This window comes from Diceros bicornis, chromosome 28, assembly GCF_020826845.1.
Source record: "Diceros bicornis minor isolate mBicDic1 chromosome 28, mDicBic1.mat.cur, whole genome shotgun sequence".
Classification (NCBI taxonomy): Eukaryota; Metazoa; Chordata; class Mammalia; order Perissodactyla; family Rhinocerotidae; genus Diceros; species Diceros bicornis.
Genome location: NC_080767.1, coordinates 18,227,437 through 18,243,930, shown reverse-complemented (window position 1 = coordinate 18,243,930; position 16,494 = coordinate 18,227,437). Strand labels below are relative to the sequence as shown.

The 16,494-nt window shown below is 51.7% G+C and overlaps 1 protein-coding gene across 6 annotated transcripts in view; it reads left to right on the top strand.

Moving 5' to 3' along the window:
* Positions 1-737: 737 nt before the first annotated feature.
* The window catches only part of EPB41L4B (erythrocyte membrane protein band 4.1 like 4B), a 133,016-nt gene continuing 117,259 nt past the window's right edge, over positions 738-16,494 (top strand). For 4 of the 6 annotated variants that reach the window (XM_058523738.1, XM_058523740.1, XM_058523737.1 and 1 more), the window contains exon 1: positions 739-1,590. In XM_058523738.1, the coding sequence (XP_058379721.1) occupies positions 1,285-1,590 (306 nt within the window). In that variant the 5' untranslated portion in view covers positions 739-1,284. Of the gene's footprint in view, positions 1,591-16,494 lie in introns of all 6 variants that reach the window. The other 2 variants (XM_058523736.1, XM_058523741.1) reach the window with 2 other exon arrangements.

Sequence of the window (16,494 nt, the reverse complement as noted above, 5' to 3'; positions counted from 1 at the left end):
CCTGATCTCCTTTCAGCCTGGTCTTCTTCCACATTCCACACTCAGCAATACTGGAAAACCCACTTCTCCCCGAGGGGCATTGTTTATAAACACTTCCCTCTGCCTCCGATATTCTCAGTGTGTCCTGTACTAGTCATTTTCGGGCCTCAGTTCTACTCTGCTTTCCAGTAACTTCTTCAACCTTTACTAGCATTCTCAGCTATGGCTATTTATGCCTCTGTCTCAATGCTGGACACGAGTTCCTTAAGGAAAGGTGTTTTTCCGCGTAGTATGACGGAAAAGGACACCCACTCCGCCCCGGGCCTCCATTTCCTTATCTGGAATGAGTCCATCGGACTGGAATGGATGAAAGGGCCCTTCCAGCTCTGAGATCTTAAACTGACAAATTAATCAAGTAGCAGAGACCTTGTAGACTACCTAGTCCTCCCCTCTCCTCTTCCAGAAGGGGAAAATGAGTGCCCGGTAGAACTTGCACTTAATACTACTCTCTCTCTGGCCTCCAGGTCAAGGCTTCCCGGAGGGCATGCAGCCCTGTTTTTCTAACAAGGGAAGGGGAGACTCTCGGGCGTCTCCAGGGCTCGGGGCGCCGGAAACACGTGTGTGCTCACCTACGTGTACACACGTGAGCACACCTACAGCAATAGGGGGCGCTCGGGCCGGCAGGGGGCAGCACAGACCCGGTTTGCAATTACCCGGCGCAGCCCCGAGGGAGGAGGGCGTGCTGCAGTCCCCGCGGCGGTGGTGGCGGCTGGAGGTGCAGCCTCCCAGGTGGGAGGCGGGGGCTGCCGGCGCAGGACCGCGCGTCTTGGGAGCGGGCGCTCGGCGGGGCCTCCTCGGCCCGGGCGCGGCGCGGCGAGGCGAGTGGGAGCGAGCGCGCCGGGAGCACGCAGGCGCCCTGCTCCGGCTGGCCCTCGGCCGGCGCGCGGCGCGGGAGCCATCCGCAGCCCGGCCCCCGCGCTCCCCGCAGCCCCCCGGCGGCCGGCCGTCGGGAGCGGCCCCCAGCAGGGAGCGCAGGCCGCCGGCCCGGGAGAGCGCGCGGCGGCGGCGGCGGGACGGCCCCGGGGCCGCCCCGAGTGCGCCCTCCCGCCTGCGGCCACTCGCAGCCGGCGCGCCCCGCAGGCAGCCGGAGCGCGGCCTCGGCCTCAGCGGGAGCGAGCCCCGGGCCGCAGCCCGCGGGAGGCGGCGCGGGCGGCCGAGGGCACTGACGGCGTCGCGGGGCGCTCCCCGGCGGCGGCGCAGCGGCGGCGGCGCAGGAGGCGGAGGCAGGGGGCGCCCCCCGCCAGGATGCTGCGGTTCCTGCGCCGGACCTTTGGCCGCCGCTCCATGCAGCGCTACGCGCGGGGCGCGGCAGGGCGCGGGGCCGCCGGGCTGGGGGACGAGCGCGACGGGGGGCCACGGGGGGGCCCGGCCGCCGCCGCCGCCTCTTCGACGCTGCCCGTCGCGCCCGGGGGCAGCGTGTTCCCGGCCGGCGGCGGGCCCCTGCTCACGGGCGGCGCGGCCGTGCACATCTCTGCCGCCGGCGCCGCCAAGGCCACCCTCTACTGCCGCGTCTTCCTGCTGGACGGGACCGAAGTGAGCGTGGACCTGCCGGTGAGTGACGGGGTCGGTCCGGGGCACTGGCATCCCGCGCCCCTTGGGGCAGCTCCCCCTCCCCCCAGTGATTCCTTCTGGGGCGCTCCCTTTGCACCTCTCTGGGGATCCCCTCCCCCTTCTCCTCCTGCGAGCACTCCTTAACCCTGCTTCCCTCTCGGGCCACCTGTCCCGCTCTTTTCCGGGGCGCCATCCCTGGCCCGCTCCCCCTCTTGGGCACAGTGCGCTGCCGGGTTGCGCCTTCTCTGGCTCCCGCCTTGTCCTTTGGGCCTCACTCCCTCCCCAGCACCCAGTCCCCTTGTCTTGAGCCCCTGCCCCCGGGATTCCCCTTCCCCCTCCCAGGTTCCAGCCGGGGACTTCACGGTGCTGGTTTATTAGAAAATCTCAAAGCGATGCGGGGCCGCCCCGGGGTAGCCCGCTTGCCCCCACAAACCCGCCACCAGGCCTCGTGAGGTGGCAGGGAGGGGAAGCCCCCTCGCCTGCTGCCGGGCAGGTGCCCCCGGCTTGGGAGGGAGTCAGGGGACCGTTTCTGCTCTCTCCTGATCCCCTCTCGGTGCCTTCCCCCATCCCCATCCGCGAGATCCCCTCTGGCCCGCAGCCTCGCAGGGGGTTGGGCAGCTTGGGAGCTGACTCGAGAATCGGTTCTCTTGGACCCGGCCAACTTTGCTTCGGCAGAGCCCTCGCTGGGGCGCTGGGAGTCGGCCCCGGGGCGCCCACGGGGCCTGGCGCGCCGGACTTGCCCCCGGGCGACGTGCGTGGGGCTGCCAAGGTACCCCAGGCTGGCGGCGCCAGGGCCGAGTCCCGGGCCGCCCGCCCACAGGTGGTTGCACCCCGCCCCTCCGGCAGAGAGCTAGGCCGGCGCAGCTGTCCCCGCCAGGGCGTCCACCTACCAATGAGTTTTTCTAGCCGAGGGGCCCAGATCTCATCAAATCAAATCCGCACCTTAATGGGGCGCCTACCGTGCACCCGGCGCTGCGGCAGACGGTGCCTTTGGGAATCTTTGGGTGTGACTGAGGACACAACAATGGTTGAGCTTTAGATGAATGTTACAGATCATCCCGAGGGTTTCAAGGGAAAAAAATAACACACCTGGAGTTGCAAAGAAAGCATTTAGGCCTTCCCGGGTGGGGGAAATTCTTTGGGCTTCTTGAGAGCTCTAGGAACATGTAAGGGTTTTAGATGGAAAAATCAGAGCCTGCCTGGCCTGGGGTTTAAACGCTTCCCTGTATAGGTTTAATTTTGAGATAGTTTCAGTTTATGGCAGTTTGATTTCTGTGGCTCCTGATGCTCTCCATATCGTTTCGTTGTGAGAATACCCTTTGGGGGCCTTTTTATTCATGGAAAAAGAGCCAACGTTCCGGTGCTTAGAGCTCTTGTCTTTAAAATAGCATTAAAATGTGACTGCTCCCCGAGATTGAGGCTCTCCAGCTTGTATTCAGCTGGGAGAGGAGGCCTGAAGAGCCTGGAGGAGTGGAGAGGTGAGCAGGCAGCTTCTGGAGTGGGCAGCTGGTGTGTGCAGAGGATGTGGCGTATTTTGCATCTCGGATCTGGGAGAGGAATGCTCTCCTTGGGAACTTTGACAGTGCTCCTTGCTGCTGGTTTTCTTGTCTGTTCCCCGGGGATGATTCGTTTATAAAACATATTGCTTCTGTCAGGTTTGTGCGACAGGTTTAAGTGGCATTTCTGGGATGAAAAATGCAAACTGAGTATAAGTGCATGCGTGGTGAATAGACCCACGCAGGTACACAGATGAACAGGTTGTGATGGGAATGGTGACTTATTACAGCTGGTGGAGGCTTTACTGAGTCAGGGGGAGGGGAATATTTGCATCCTAAAAGGTTTCTTCACTTGATAAAAGGCTACTTGACAAAAGAATTCACCAGGTTGTCTTATGATGGCAGATTTCATGGTGCTTTAAGATATGATTTAGTGAACCCTAAATTTTATTCATACAGACACACACACACACACACGTATATACACGTTGTCCAAATGCAAATAAAAAGCAAATGCTCGCTTTTGTCATGTGAGCTCTCCAGGAGGAAAGATGAAGAATCACCAGTGAGCACGGCTCATGGATTTAAAGATTTATTAGATACTAGAACTGCATCACGCAGTCTCCTACGCTAGTCTTCCCAGATCGGAGTTTTGGTTCCTGTAATTAATTCTCGGAGTTACTAGGTGAGCGCCAGGAGGCCAGCTCCTAATGGATTTGTAGCCCGCGTGCTCCTCCCTCAGCCCCATTCCACCAGGCGCACGTTTTATGTGCTCGTTTTTGGTGTTTGGCCCCACTTGTCATTATCCTTCTGCGTTTCTGGATTTTTACCGCTTCCTGGGATCTGGTGTGGCATTGCTGCATGGCGCACAGATAGGATTTACCTTTGACCACCATACCTCTAAGCTGGATTTTCTGTCTGCAGCCACTTCCGCAGGCACTCCGTGCACTGGCCAGGCTAACTATGGCTCCTTTGTCGTTAAAACCCTCTGGTGGTGTTAGCTGCAAGAATTCCTTTGCTCAGCGTACTAAAAGTGGTTACGCATTGTCGTAAACCATTTTATTAGCCCGGGTTAGGATACTTGTGTTCTGAAATTGCCTCACACACACCACCACCCTCAGTGTGACCTTGCTGGGCACCTCAGTCTTCAGTCAACACTATTGGGCGTCTCCAGTGTGCCAGGCGCTGTGCTGTGGACACAAAGGTGAATGAGAGGTGGCCTTGGGGCTCTTGGGAAACACAGGTAGAAGCATGTCTTTTTATTCTGAGTGATGCTAAGTGATGACAGGCTCACCCAGACATTGCTGGGGGATGGACGGGCTGGGGGAATTGGGAGGACTCCCTGGAGATTTTGACACTTGAGATTATAGGATCTCAAATCCAGGGTCCCTTGTGCATTTTTCAAATACCTATTGTGTTAGGTCCACGTCTTGGCCAACCCACGGCCCAATTGTTATATATAATAAAGGAAGAAACAACTGTAATTGTCTTCTCCAGCAATCCTCCTCTGACAGGGCCTGGAGCCCCCTTGCCTGGTGGTGGGCTGTGCTCCTCGCACGCCTGTGTCTTCTTAACCTTTGCTGTGGATAGTCAGTGATTTCTCAATCTTTGATAAAATGTGGATGAAAGGATCTTTTAAAAATTCCGTCTATAACAGGGGGCGTACAGTGGGCTTGCTGTACACACCCAGCTTCCAGGGGAGTCCTCATCCACCCTCCCAACCAGAGTGCCACTCAGAGCCACTCCTTTTCAGACAACCTGGCCCTGCCTTGGGAGGGGCCTCCCTCTCAGTAGCCCAGCCCTGCCCGGCCCAGCCCTCAGGTGTGGTCTGATCAGAGCAGGGCAGGACTCCCTGGGCCTGCCCTAGACACTTGCCTTCTATTAATGCAGCTGAAGATGCCATTAGTGTGCTTGGCAGCGGCACCCTCTGTTGACTCATATTAGCTCTCTGTTGACTAAATCCCTGGCATCGCTTTTGCTCGTGCGGCTGTTGCTCAGCCCCGTCTCCCCCCTCCCCTGCGTGCACAGTCTTCCAGCAGCTCTCTGTGGAAAGCTGTTAGGATGTGGGGCTGGCTGGTTAGCGCTCCCGCCATGCCTTGGAGGGCACAGCTTGCTGGCCAGAATTGCATTTGGCGTAGCTGCTCTCCCTGTCTCTGGAACTCAGCATTGACTCATTGTGGTGCAAACATGGAGAGTTTCAGGGTTCAGCGATCCACGTCATTGAGTCTTGCAGGCCGGCTGTGCTGCCTTGGGCAACTTAAGGTCTCTGAGCCTCGATTTTCTGGTCTTTAAAATGGAGATGTTGGGAGGATTACATCTCAAGAAGGATATAAAAAGCCTCAGTAAACAGCAGGGGGCTGAGGGGCTGCTGGTAGGTTGTAATCTTACACACAGCTCATGCCTCCTCTTTGGCCTATGGAAAGAGTTTGGAAAAATTTCTAGAAGTGAACGTTAAAAAAAAAAAACAAAGCTGTGCCAGGAAGGTAAACATTGCTCGGCTCTCCTTTAGTGGAAATTGGAAGTTGGATGGAGTATGAGAGATGCTTTTTAAAAGTTTCACTTTGAAAGAGAAAGGAATCCCCACCCTCACCCCCAAGTAAACAGAAAAATGCACCTTCTTAGAACTTTAGGACTGGAACCTCTGATCCAACAGAACATACGTGATACAACATATACCTTATTTTGGAGTTGAAAGGGACCTTAGCACGTATGCCACCCATTGTATATATGGGAAACTGAGGCCTGTGGATGTGCGGTGACTTCCCTTTAGTCACTCAGTGGAGAGCTGGAATGGGCTACTTTGGGAACCCTGATTGTCTAGTCTTTGGCGGTGAGTGTAGGATCAGCTGTAGGAAGGAAGACTGACCCCTAGTCCTGACGCGGGACCATGGAAGGGGGTGGGATGTGTTCCTGGCAGTTGGAAGTAGGACACATTTCTCCAAACAATGGGAAACTCCAGCAAAAGGGTTCTCTAACTTCAGTGTACACAAAGTTCATCTGGGATTTTTTTTTTCTTCTGGTGAAAATCCCAGAGCCCACCCCCAGAATTTCTGATTCTCGGGAAGTTCAGGAAACTGGACTTTTAACAAGTACCCCGGGTGATTCTGATGAAGGTGGTCCCTTCACACCCTTTGGAAAACACTGGCTCTAGACCTGTGAGAACAGAGGGCAGCCACACTTTGCATTAAAAACTGCTATAGGCAGTGGGGGGGCCACTGGCTGTCTTTGAGCTGGGGGTTGACTGTATCACCCCTGAGCTTTAGGGAGCCCATTTTTGCCACAGTGGAGTAGAGGCTGGGCCAGAGGAGGGACTTGAGACCAGTTATGCTGATGCAGTAGTCCAGGTGAGGACCTGGCTAGGAAGGCCTGCTGGGAGAAGGGGACAGAGTGCCGCACGGGTCCCAGGTGGAGTCAGTGGAGTGTGGGGGAGGGGAAGGTGGAGGCGTAGTGGTGTCCACCTTGGAGGGCAGGGGTCTCTTCACCCTGAGTTGTGGGAAGAAATGGGAGGTAGGAGAAGGCAGCTGGTCGTTTCCACCCTTTCGCAAGGTTCTGGCTGCCATGGGCACCTTGCCTTACCGGGGGCCTCTGGGTGGGTTGCTTTTTCCCCGCCCCTGAGGGAAAGTATTGGCTAAAGGTGGCCCCCCAGTGCTTACGCTCCCCTCCCAGACTGTGAATGAGACCATGCGAGGCTCGAGGCTCGGATACCCGTGTGGGTCGTGAATTTGTGTATTTTTTGAAATACTTTGTTTTAAAAGGAGGTTGGTGGGGGCGAGAGAGGTGGATGGTGAATACCCTTCCGAAGTGGGATATAGGCGTGATCTCTTACTCCAGTTTCACACTTGCTGGATTGTCAGTGTTAATATTGGGGTGGGGTGGGGGGGTCTGCCAGCCTCTCCAGTGCCAGTAGCATGACCCTACACTGGTCCAGGGCTGAACAAATATTAACTTGCTAAGCACTTTCACGTGCATAATCTCATTGAATTCTGTCCCCGCGCACCGCTGTGGATGCAGGCACAGGTCTGTTTAATTTTGAAATAGCAAAAGGTCAGTTGCAGGGGGGAGGGTAGAACTTGCCCTTAAATTCTTGCATAGGGACTTAGAAAAAATCCACTCGGTAACCACAGAAATCCTCCGCCCACGATTTGTCCCCAAAACACGTGTTCCATCCTTCTCCACTGCCTGACTGCCTCTGCCCAGCCTTCTCTACTCTGCCTGGAGTGTTCTCTTCTGCAGGAAGAGTGCTGTCTGCACTCCGGGGTACCTGCTCCGGCCCAGGGCACCTGCCTGCGGGCAGGGCCAGCTGCTCATTCATCTTGGTGTTTCTTTCGGATTGGCATGTGCTTTCATTTCACATTAGGACATGTTTAAAGCAGAACGATTACAGGGGCTGGCCTGGTGGCGTAGCAGTTAAGTTTGCGTGCTCGGCTTCTGCGGCCCGGGGTTCGCGGGTTCGGATCCCAGGTGCAGACCGATGCAGTGCTTATCAAGCCATGCTGTGGTGGCGTCCCATATAGAGTAGAGAAAGATGGGCACGGATGTTAGCCCAGGGCTAATCTTCCTCAGCAGAAAAGAGGAGGTTTGGCAACAGATGTTAGCTCAGGGCTAATCTTCCTCAAAAAAAAAAAAGAAAGGAACAATTACAAAATACAGAGCAGCGAGAGAAAACATCATCTAAAATCTCAGTGGAGATAACCACTGTTAAAATTGTAGTGTATCCATCCGTAGTTTTTGTGGGTTTTTTAGATATAAATATGTATTTAAAATGGGGAATTCATATGGGTTGATGCAAGTCTCTCTTCCCACACCTTCAGCACAATTGAATAGGGACCCTTTAGGGTGGGGCCCTTGCCCCCCATGACATTTTCTGGGCCCCTTAGCTGAGGTGGGGAGCCTCCTGTGGCCTGCTGAGCTGTGTGCTGCCTACTGTCCCTGCTGGGTGAGAGGCGAACTCCTTCCTCATCCTCCCAGCCCCTCCCCCCATCACCTCTGCTTTCTGGCAGGTTAGAGGTCCTGCTGATGTGGCCACAGATGTGGCCACAGCCCTTGCATCTGAGGGCTTGTGTTCTGAACACCTACTTTGGGGCAGTCACCACCCTCTCACCTGCCCAGGGATGCCGATGCTCTGCTACCAGCCACAGCTGATCTGGCAGAGGTGGGCTGGGGGGGGCTGGGGAGGGGCTTGTGGCCTCCCAGGTATGCCCCGTCTGCCCTGGTCCTCCTAACCTCACTCCTTCTGCAGGCTCTTTGGCTTGTCTCCAGAGCTGAATGTGTCTCACTAGTCCCACTTGATTTTAATTTCAGGTTTATTTTTTTCCAAAATGTTTTTGTTGGCCCACTTTTTTTTCCTCAGTCAGCACAGGATTATTGGGCACTTACACTGCATTAAGCATTGGGGAGGGAGGTGGGGGGGTGAGATAGTTCCAGTCTAGAAGGGGAGGCAGTGTAAATAGATAACGCGTCACCCCACATGAGGTAGTGCAGGGAGTGAGCAACAGAACTGGGGGTTGGAGGTGGAGAAGGTTTGATGCCCACAGTGACATGGAGCTGTCCCACAGGATGCATAGGAGTTCAGCTGTAGATTTGGTTGGAAGGGGTTGGGCAGAGGAAGCAACAGGTGCAAATGCACGGAGGATGGGAGCCAGAAGACCCCACTTCCTGGGCTTGGGCTCCTTGGAGTAGGGGAGGATTCTGCATCTTAAAGGGGTGAGGAACCTGTGAGGCACAGATGAGTGTCTCAAGCTAATGAGAGCTGAGATTTACTGTGCATTTGCTGTGCAATTGTCTTGTTGAATCCTCAGAAAACTGTGGTGGTGGTTACTGTTGTAATCCCTGGTTTGTAGAGGGGAGAAAGGGACGTAGCAGACAGGTTAAGAAACTTGCTCATGTCACATGGCTAGTAAGGGTAGACTCGAGCTTCAAGCCCAGTCTGGCTGGAGATTTGTGGTCTGGCCAGGTCGTCCGACAGCAGGACTGGACATAGGAGGGCAGGGTGGTGGGTTCTGAGCCTGCCCCAGAAGTCCCGAAGTGGATGGGGACCCCTGAGCCTCAGAAGAGTGTCCTCCTTTGCAGGCCATGTGGGATTTCCAGAGATTGGATTTACATCTTCAGTCACACTCATTGAATGTAGTTTCGCCCGGAGTGCATTCTGGTTTGATGGCCATAATTCTTCAACACTGAGCTCAGAAGTAGGCTACGTTTTTTAAAAGTGCTTAATAGAACAATCTTCAAATTATCACAGAGAAAAGCGTTTTTCATATTCCCATCCTGCTGCATAGCAACTGGTTGGTTTTATTTCAGTCTTTGTGCTTTTGTATATGTGTTTATGAGCTTGGCGTGTATCCTTTTTTTAAAATTTTTTCCTCCCATCCAAGGCTTCCTGACACACTTCTCACAGTTTGGTGCCCTCTTTTGTGCTTATTCTGGATTACTTAAATTCACCCATCGGGGTGTGTGTGTGTGTGTGTGTGTGTGTGTGTGTGTGTGTGTGTGTAAGTGAATAATGCCTGTCTCTTGGAGTTGGAGGTTGATGTGCCAAGCACCTGGTATCTTGCCTGGTAGGCAGCCCTACCCCCTAGGCCAGCAGAATCTGTGTTACTTTCCTTAATTGCCACCGTCTGGTGTCTTGCCTGGTAGGCAACCCTACCCCCTAGGCCAGCAGAATCTGTGTTACTTTCCTTAATTGCCACCGTCTGGGAAGGGATTATTATCCTCTTTACGCATGGTCTCAGGGAGTGGGTGGTCTTGGGCCCCTCAGCTAGTAAGTGTGGTAGAGCCAGAAGGGAATGTACGTTTCCTGACTCGTCTTCCAGTGCTCTTCCCCCAGCCCATGCCGGACACTCCCAGCCTGCCTGTTTCAAATGGGTGCTCTCAGGAGCTCCCTGGGAAAATCAGAATCCTTTGTGATTCGACAGGTCAGGATTTCATGCGATAAAACCCCCTCTCTCTCTTGAACCACTTTGCCTTTCAGCATCTCTGGCATTTGGGTTCTGTCTACTATTTCTCAGCATTTTGTGCAGGTTCTTTCTCCTCAAAGTCATGGCTGGCCGAGGGCTCAGCATTTCCTTCTTAGAGTTAGGACTGGAAGATGATCTCCCTAGGGTCCTGTGCCACCCATGGGATCATGCGGGGCTTCCTCATTCCCTAGCACTGAGCCCGTCCCAGAGGTGGATTGTCCACACTGCTGGTCCCCCCCAACCCCCTGGAAGACGCAGACTGCCTGGTTCCACAGGTGCCTGTAGAGCTGGCATCCCTCAGCTCCATGGTGCCCCCTCCGTGCCTGTTTTGTGATCTGAATGTTGTCCGTATTCTCCCTTATGTCTGCTCGGGGGGTTGAGGTGGGCCTGCTCACTTTCTCAGCTGCACCTACATTGCATTAGGGTTTTGTTATTGTAAAATGTAAGTAACATAAAATTTACCATTTTTAGGTGTACAGTTCAGAGGCATTAAGTACATTTGCATTGTTGTGCTGCCGTCACCACTGTCCATCTCCAGAACGTTTTCATCTTCCCAAACTGAAACCGTACCCATGAAACACTCCCCGTTCCGCCCTGCCTCCCCGCAGCCCCTGGTAACCACCATTTCACTTTCTGTCTTGATGAGTTTGGCAACTCCGGGTGCCTCAGATAAATGGAATCGTGCAGGATTTGTCCTTTTGTGTCTGGCTCCTTGCACTTAGCATAATGTCCTGCAGGTCCGTCTATGTTGTAGCCAGTGTCAGAACTTCATTCCTTTTCATGACTGAATAGTATTCCAGTGTGTGTATATACTACACCTTGTTTATCGGTTCATCTGAGTTAAGGATTTTTGTGCAGGTCCGGGCCCTCCTACCTCAGTCCTGCCCAATCATCAGTGGCACTGCCACTGGGGACTTGGATGTCCCCCACCCTCTCCTTGGGGTTTTATTCTTGGCATTCTGGCACTTCTCCCCTGGGACTCTTCCACTTTGTGCTGAGCATCCTCCCAGGTTATCTGGTCTTAGTTTTCCCCCTTACATTTTTGTGTGATTTATGCAGTGTTGGCAAATTCTCTGTCCGGCACATTCTTTAAATTTTTTAATGATGAAGTATAAATACAAAAGACTGTCTATAACATGAGTAGTTTCAAGAAAAATAATACAATGAACATCCGTGTACCCACCACCCAGCTTAAGAACAGAGACCATCACTGGCGTTGGTAAAGCCCAGCCTTGCTCCTCACATTCGCCTCCCTCCCGCTCTCCTGAAGTTTGTCTCTCATCCCTTTTCTTTACAGGTTTGCCGTGTATGTATGTTTCCCTAAGTGATATGTTGTTAGATTTGCATGTTTGTGAATGTTATGCAAATGGGTTTTTCACTCAATACTGTGTCTGTGAGATTCGTCCGTATTGACAAGGTTAACTAGTTCTTACTGCTTTGTAGTTATTCCATCGCATGAATCTACTGAAATTTATCCTTTGTCATGGGCATTTGGGATGTTTCCAGTTTGCGACTATTAGAAAGAGATGCTGCTTTGAACATTCTGGAATTGGTCTCCTGGTGCACATATTGCAAGCAGGCGTCTCTGCTGGGTGTGTACCCGGGAGTGGAAGGGCTGGGAGGGCGGTGGGCAGGGCCTTTTAAGATCCTGCGAAATAGTTTTCCAGAGTCCCAACGGCATATAAAAGCGTCTGTGCGTCTATTCTTCAGCACTTTGCAGCTTTTTTGTTTTATTTTACTAGTTTAGTGGGAGGTAGTCGGAACTCACGGTGGTCTTCATTTTCCCAGTTGTTGATGGGGTTGAGTATCTTTGCATATGTCTAGGAGCCATAAACATATCTCCTCCTGGAATGCTTTGTTCTATGATTTTTGCCTGTTTTTTAGTTGAGTTGTATCTTTCTCATTGTGTTCAGCTCATCCCCACCCGTCTTGATGAGATTGTCTCCCATACCCCCTTCCTCTTCTGAGGTAGCCTCAATGGCCCGAGAGAGAACACTTCTCTTCAAGCCCCCCTTGCAGGCCTTTCCTCACTCAGTAGGAATTAATGTTTTGACTTTGGTTTTATTGTGAATGAACTGAAGTCAGTTGCTGCTGATACCGAACCTCTTAATCTGAAATTCGTGTGCCCGATGCCCAGCAAGCCAAACACTGAGACATCGGTGCTTGGAGACGAGAAAGGTTTATTCGAATTGGCCAAAATGAGTAGGTGGATGCCTGCGTGCACTCAAATCCACCTCCCCTAGAACAGAAAGCAGGGGGGTTTTATAGAGCTAAGAGACTCGGCAGGAGGGGCTTCAGGGAAACAAAGGGGTCACTCCTGATAAGCCTCTGGGCAACCAGCACCTGCTGAGGGCCGGCCATCTGGTGATCGGTGATCAGTGATCGACCATCCAGTGGTCACAACCTCCCCGAAGCCATTCTCTTTCTCCTGCAAAACAGGCTCCCAAATTCTTGAGACCCCTGAGTCACCCCTCAAGTGAAACAGGGAAAATAGCAAATTGCTTTAATATCTGCAGCGCCCCTCAGACACCCGGCTTCACTGCTGCTGGCTGTTGGTGAGCAGCTACAGGGTCTGCAGTATTCACTTTAGTTCTGCCCACCTTTCCTTTCTTCCAGTTTTTATTATTGAAATTTCTAAACATACTCAAGTAGAGAGAACCCCAGTACCCATCATATAATGGATATAAGTCTCCAAGTTGCCACCTTCAGGCCTCATCACTTATCAATATGGCCACTCTCATTTCATCTGTATTCTCACCTCTGTACCTTCCCAATTATTTTAAATAAACAAATTACAAACGTGATTTCAAACATGTACTTCAGTACACATCTCTAAAAGATAAGGGCTATGTTTTTAAAAATATATCCACAATACTATTAAAATGCCTAAAAATAATTAACCATTATTTTTTTAGTATCAGATGTTTAGTCAGTGTTCAATTTTTCCTGTTTGGTGGTCGGCAAGGTCCTTTCATGCATTTGGTTGCTACTCTACCTAAAGCTCTTTTAAAAATTAAAAAAAATTTTTTTCCTAGCTTGATTGGGGTATAATTGGCAAAAATTATATATATTTGAGGTGTAAGGCATGATGATTTGATATGCATCTACGTTGTGAAATGGTTACTGTGTGTCAAGCTAATTAACATATCCATCACCTCACCAGTCACCCTTTTGTGTGTGTGTGTGTGGTAAGTACACTTAAGACCTACTGCCTTAGCAAATTTCAAATATACTTTACATTATTATTAACTGTAGTCACCGTGCTGTACAGTAGATCCCCAGAACTTATTCATTTTATGGCTGAACGTTTGTGTCCTTTGACCAACATTTCCCCATTGCCCCCACCCCACAATTTATCTATAGCTCTTAATCTAAAGTTTTCCCCTCCTCATTCTTTTTTTTTTTTTTGCCATTCGTTTGTTGAAGAAGCTGGGTCATTTGTCCTATATAGTTTCCCACTTTCTGGATTTCCTGATGGCACCCTCAATGTTGGGTTACTCTGAGGTATGGTTGGTTCAGGGAACACAGAGAACAATAAGACAAGTCCCTGCCCTTAAGAAGCTTGAGTGGAGACAAGTTATTACACCTGGTGTAAAAAGTGCCATAGAGAGTTGTGTATAAGCTCAAAGGAAGGTCTAAGGTAAGGGGACTGGTAGGGAAAAATGGGCAACCAGAAAATTTCAGAGAGAGGGCCAGCCCGGTGGCTTAGCGGTTAAGTGCGTGCGCTCCGCTACTGGCAGCCCAGGTTCGGATCCCGGGCACGCACCGACGCACTGCTTCTCCGGCCATGTTGAGGCTGCGTCCCACACACAGCAGCTAGAAGGATGTGCAACTATGACGTACAACTATCTACTGGGGCTTTGAGGAAAAAAAAAAAAAAAGGAGGAGGATTGGCAATAGATGTTAGCTCAGAGCCGGTCTTTCTCAGCAAAAAAGAGGAGGATTCAGCATGGATGTATGGATGTTAGCTCAGGGCTGATCTTCCTCATAAAAAAAAAAAAAATGAAAATTTCAGAGAGAAAGCTTTGGGCTCTGAGGACAAGTGGGAAAACAGCCTTCCTGGTGGCCAGATCAGCATATGCAAAGGCACTGGGGCATGAACTAATACATCCAAGATTCCTGCTCCTTCCTCTGCCCCTGCCGGTGAGCCCAAGTATCCTCTTATTTTTCATTGGATGTTGCTTCTTTGAAAAGGTCCAAATTCCTCGTCTTTGGAAAATTTTCAGGAGATTTGATGAGAGACTGTCTTTTCTTTTTCTTCTCTGTCCACCTTCTGTTTCTTCATCAGCACCTTGACATTGGTTTTGAAGGTCTCCCTTGACCTTGGATTCTTTCTTTCTCTAGCTCACTCCTGTTTGGGTCTCGTTACATTCTTTGGGAGGCCCCAGTGAGCCCTTTCCATCTCCTGGCTGGAGGTGCCAGCAGACAATTTAGGGACTAGAATCAATGAACACTTCAGAGAGAAGGGAGCCAGGGCAGACAGTAGGGCAGTGGGAACCACTGGGTTTTGCCCCTAAAGGAGCACTTGGAGACCACATGGTCCAAAGCCTCATTCTGGGATGGCAGATCCTTCCTGTCTGCCTTGGGACTCTCCTTGCTGCTTCCATGCAGCCAGCTGCTGCTCACCTGTGGCAAATGAGCGGTCATTAGTGTGTATTAAGAGCGGTTGCCTGCACACGCCCCTCCTGGCTCCTACTCTCAGTGGACGCTTGACATTCAGCAAGCCTCTTTGCCTCTCCGAGGCTCTGCCACCTCTTCTGAAAGCCAGCCGTGGTTCTCCCCCTGGCCCAGAAGAAACATTGCCTGCCGTGTCGCCTGCCCGTGAAATGGATGTGGGCTTCACAGGGAAAGCCCTGGTAAACTGCGAAGGCTTATGAGGTTAGTTATCAACCCACAGTGCACTCTGGCAGCCCATTACGCGGCATTTCACCGACCGCAGCCCTTTTATTGCTTCTGTTTCCTGGGGCCTGAAACCCGAGACCCGAGCCACCTGCTCAGTCAGTTGCAATCTGTGTTGGGTGGCATCAGTGCCGCGTGGATGGCAGCGAGAGTGGCCGGTCGAAGTCCAGGGAGGAGCCCAGCCTGGCTTGGAACTGGCCCCAGTTTCTGCACACAAGCCGGCCGTGGCGGATCCCGCGGGTCCTCGAGGCTGAGAGCTGAGAAAAGGAGAGCTAGATGTGGGATATTTTAGTGGGAGAGCGGGAGAGTCCAAGGTCGGAAGTATTTGTTCAGGATACCTCAGTATAGAGGATTTACTCTGCTTTGAAGTCTAGAAGTATTTAGCTCTGTTCTAAAGGCTGTGGAGGATAGTTCCTCTTCATTAAAGAGACTCCTGAAGAAAAATGCAAAAATGACGTGCTGTCTTATAAAAGAAAAAGAATTCCGTGTACTTGAGTTACTGTGACGTGTCATTTATCTTATTAACTCATTTCAGGGAGTGACCTCTTCCACATATGTGAGTTTTCCAGAGAGTGACAGTTTATTCTGTTTACTGACAGGAACTGTTTTATTTCAGCTATTTCATTTATTCGTTAAAAACAACAAAATACAAGATCAAAATACAAGAAATAGAGATCAGCTAGTATGTGTAAGGCCCTGTGCGAGGATTATGAAATGGTCAAAAAGGTGGGTCTTGCTTATGAGGAGCTCATTTGCAGTGAGGTGTGGAATTGTTCTTGAATTGCATTGCACATCTCCTGGCCCTCTTAAAAAGGAGAGTGAGAGCCAGACCCAGTGGCCTAGTGGGTAAGTTCAGTGCGCTCGCTTCGGTGGCCTTGGTTCGGTTCCTGGTTGCGGACCTACACCACTGTCTGTCAGTGGCTGTGCTGTGGCGGCGGCTCATGTAAAAAAGAGGAAGATTGGCAGTGAGCTAACATCTGCTGTAAATGACAAGACTAGACTTAAGGTCCTTTTCAGGCACTAAGTCCACTTCTCCATAGTTTTTCTCCATGGCTGTCACCCGAGTGGTTCTCCGGTGGCCCCCACCCTCCACATCTCACTTGTTACCTGCATGCCTTTGCTGTGCTGTGCTGTGATTGGCTGGTTCTTATCTCATAAGGGTCTAGCCATCCTTCAGGGCCCATCTCAGATGCTACCGTGTTTGTGAAGCTTGTCTTGAACCACCTCCCAGCCTTGCTCCTCCTGTATAGCGTTCCCCCTCCTGCCTGGAACCTGCAGGCCACTTTTGCCTTGCGTGGGACCTGGTACATTTCATGTTATAGTAGTTACTTGTGTAGTAATTCGAGTGATAGAAAACATTATTGACTTTTTTTTTGGCCAATGATTTTCTTTTCATTTTGGTGAAATACACAAAACAATTTACCATAAGTGACGTTTAGTAATTTCACAGTGTTATGCAACCATCATCACTATCTAGCTCCAGAACATTTTCATCACCCCAAAAGGAAACGCTGTACCCATTAAGCAGTCATTCTCTGTTCTCCCCTCCTCCCAGC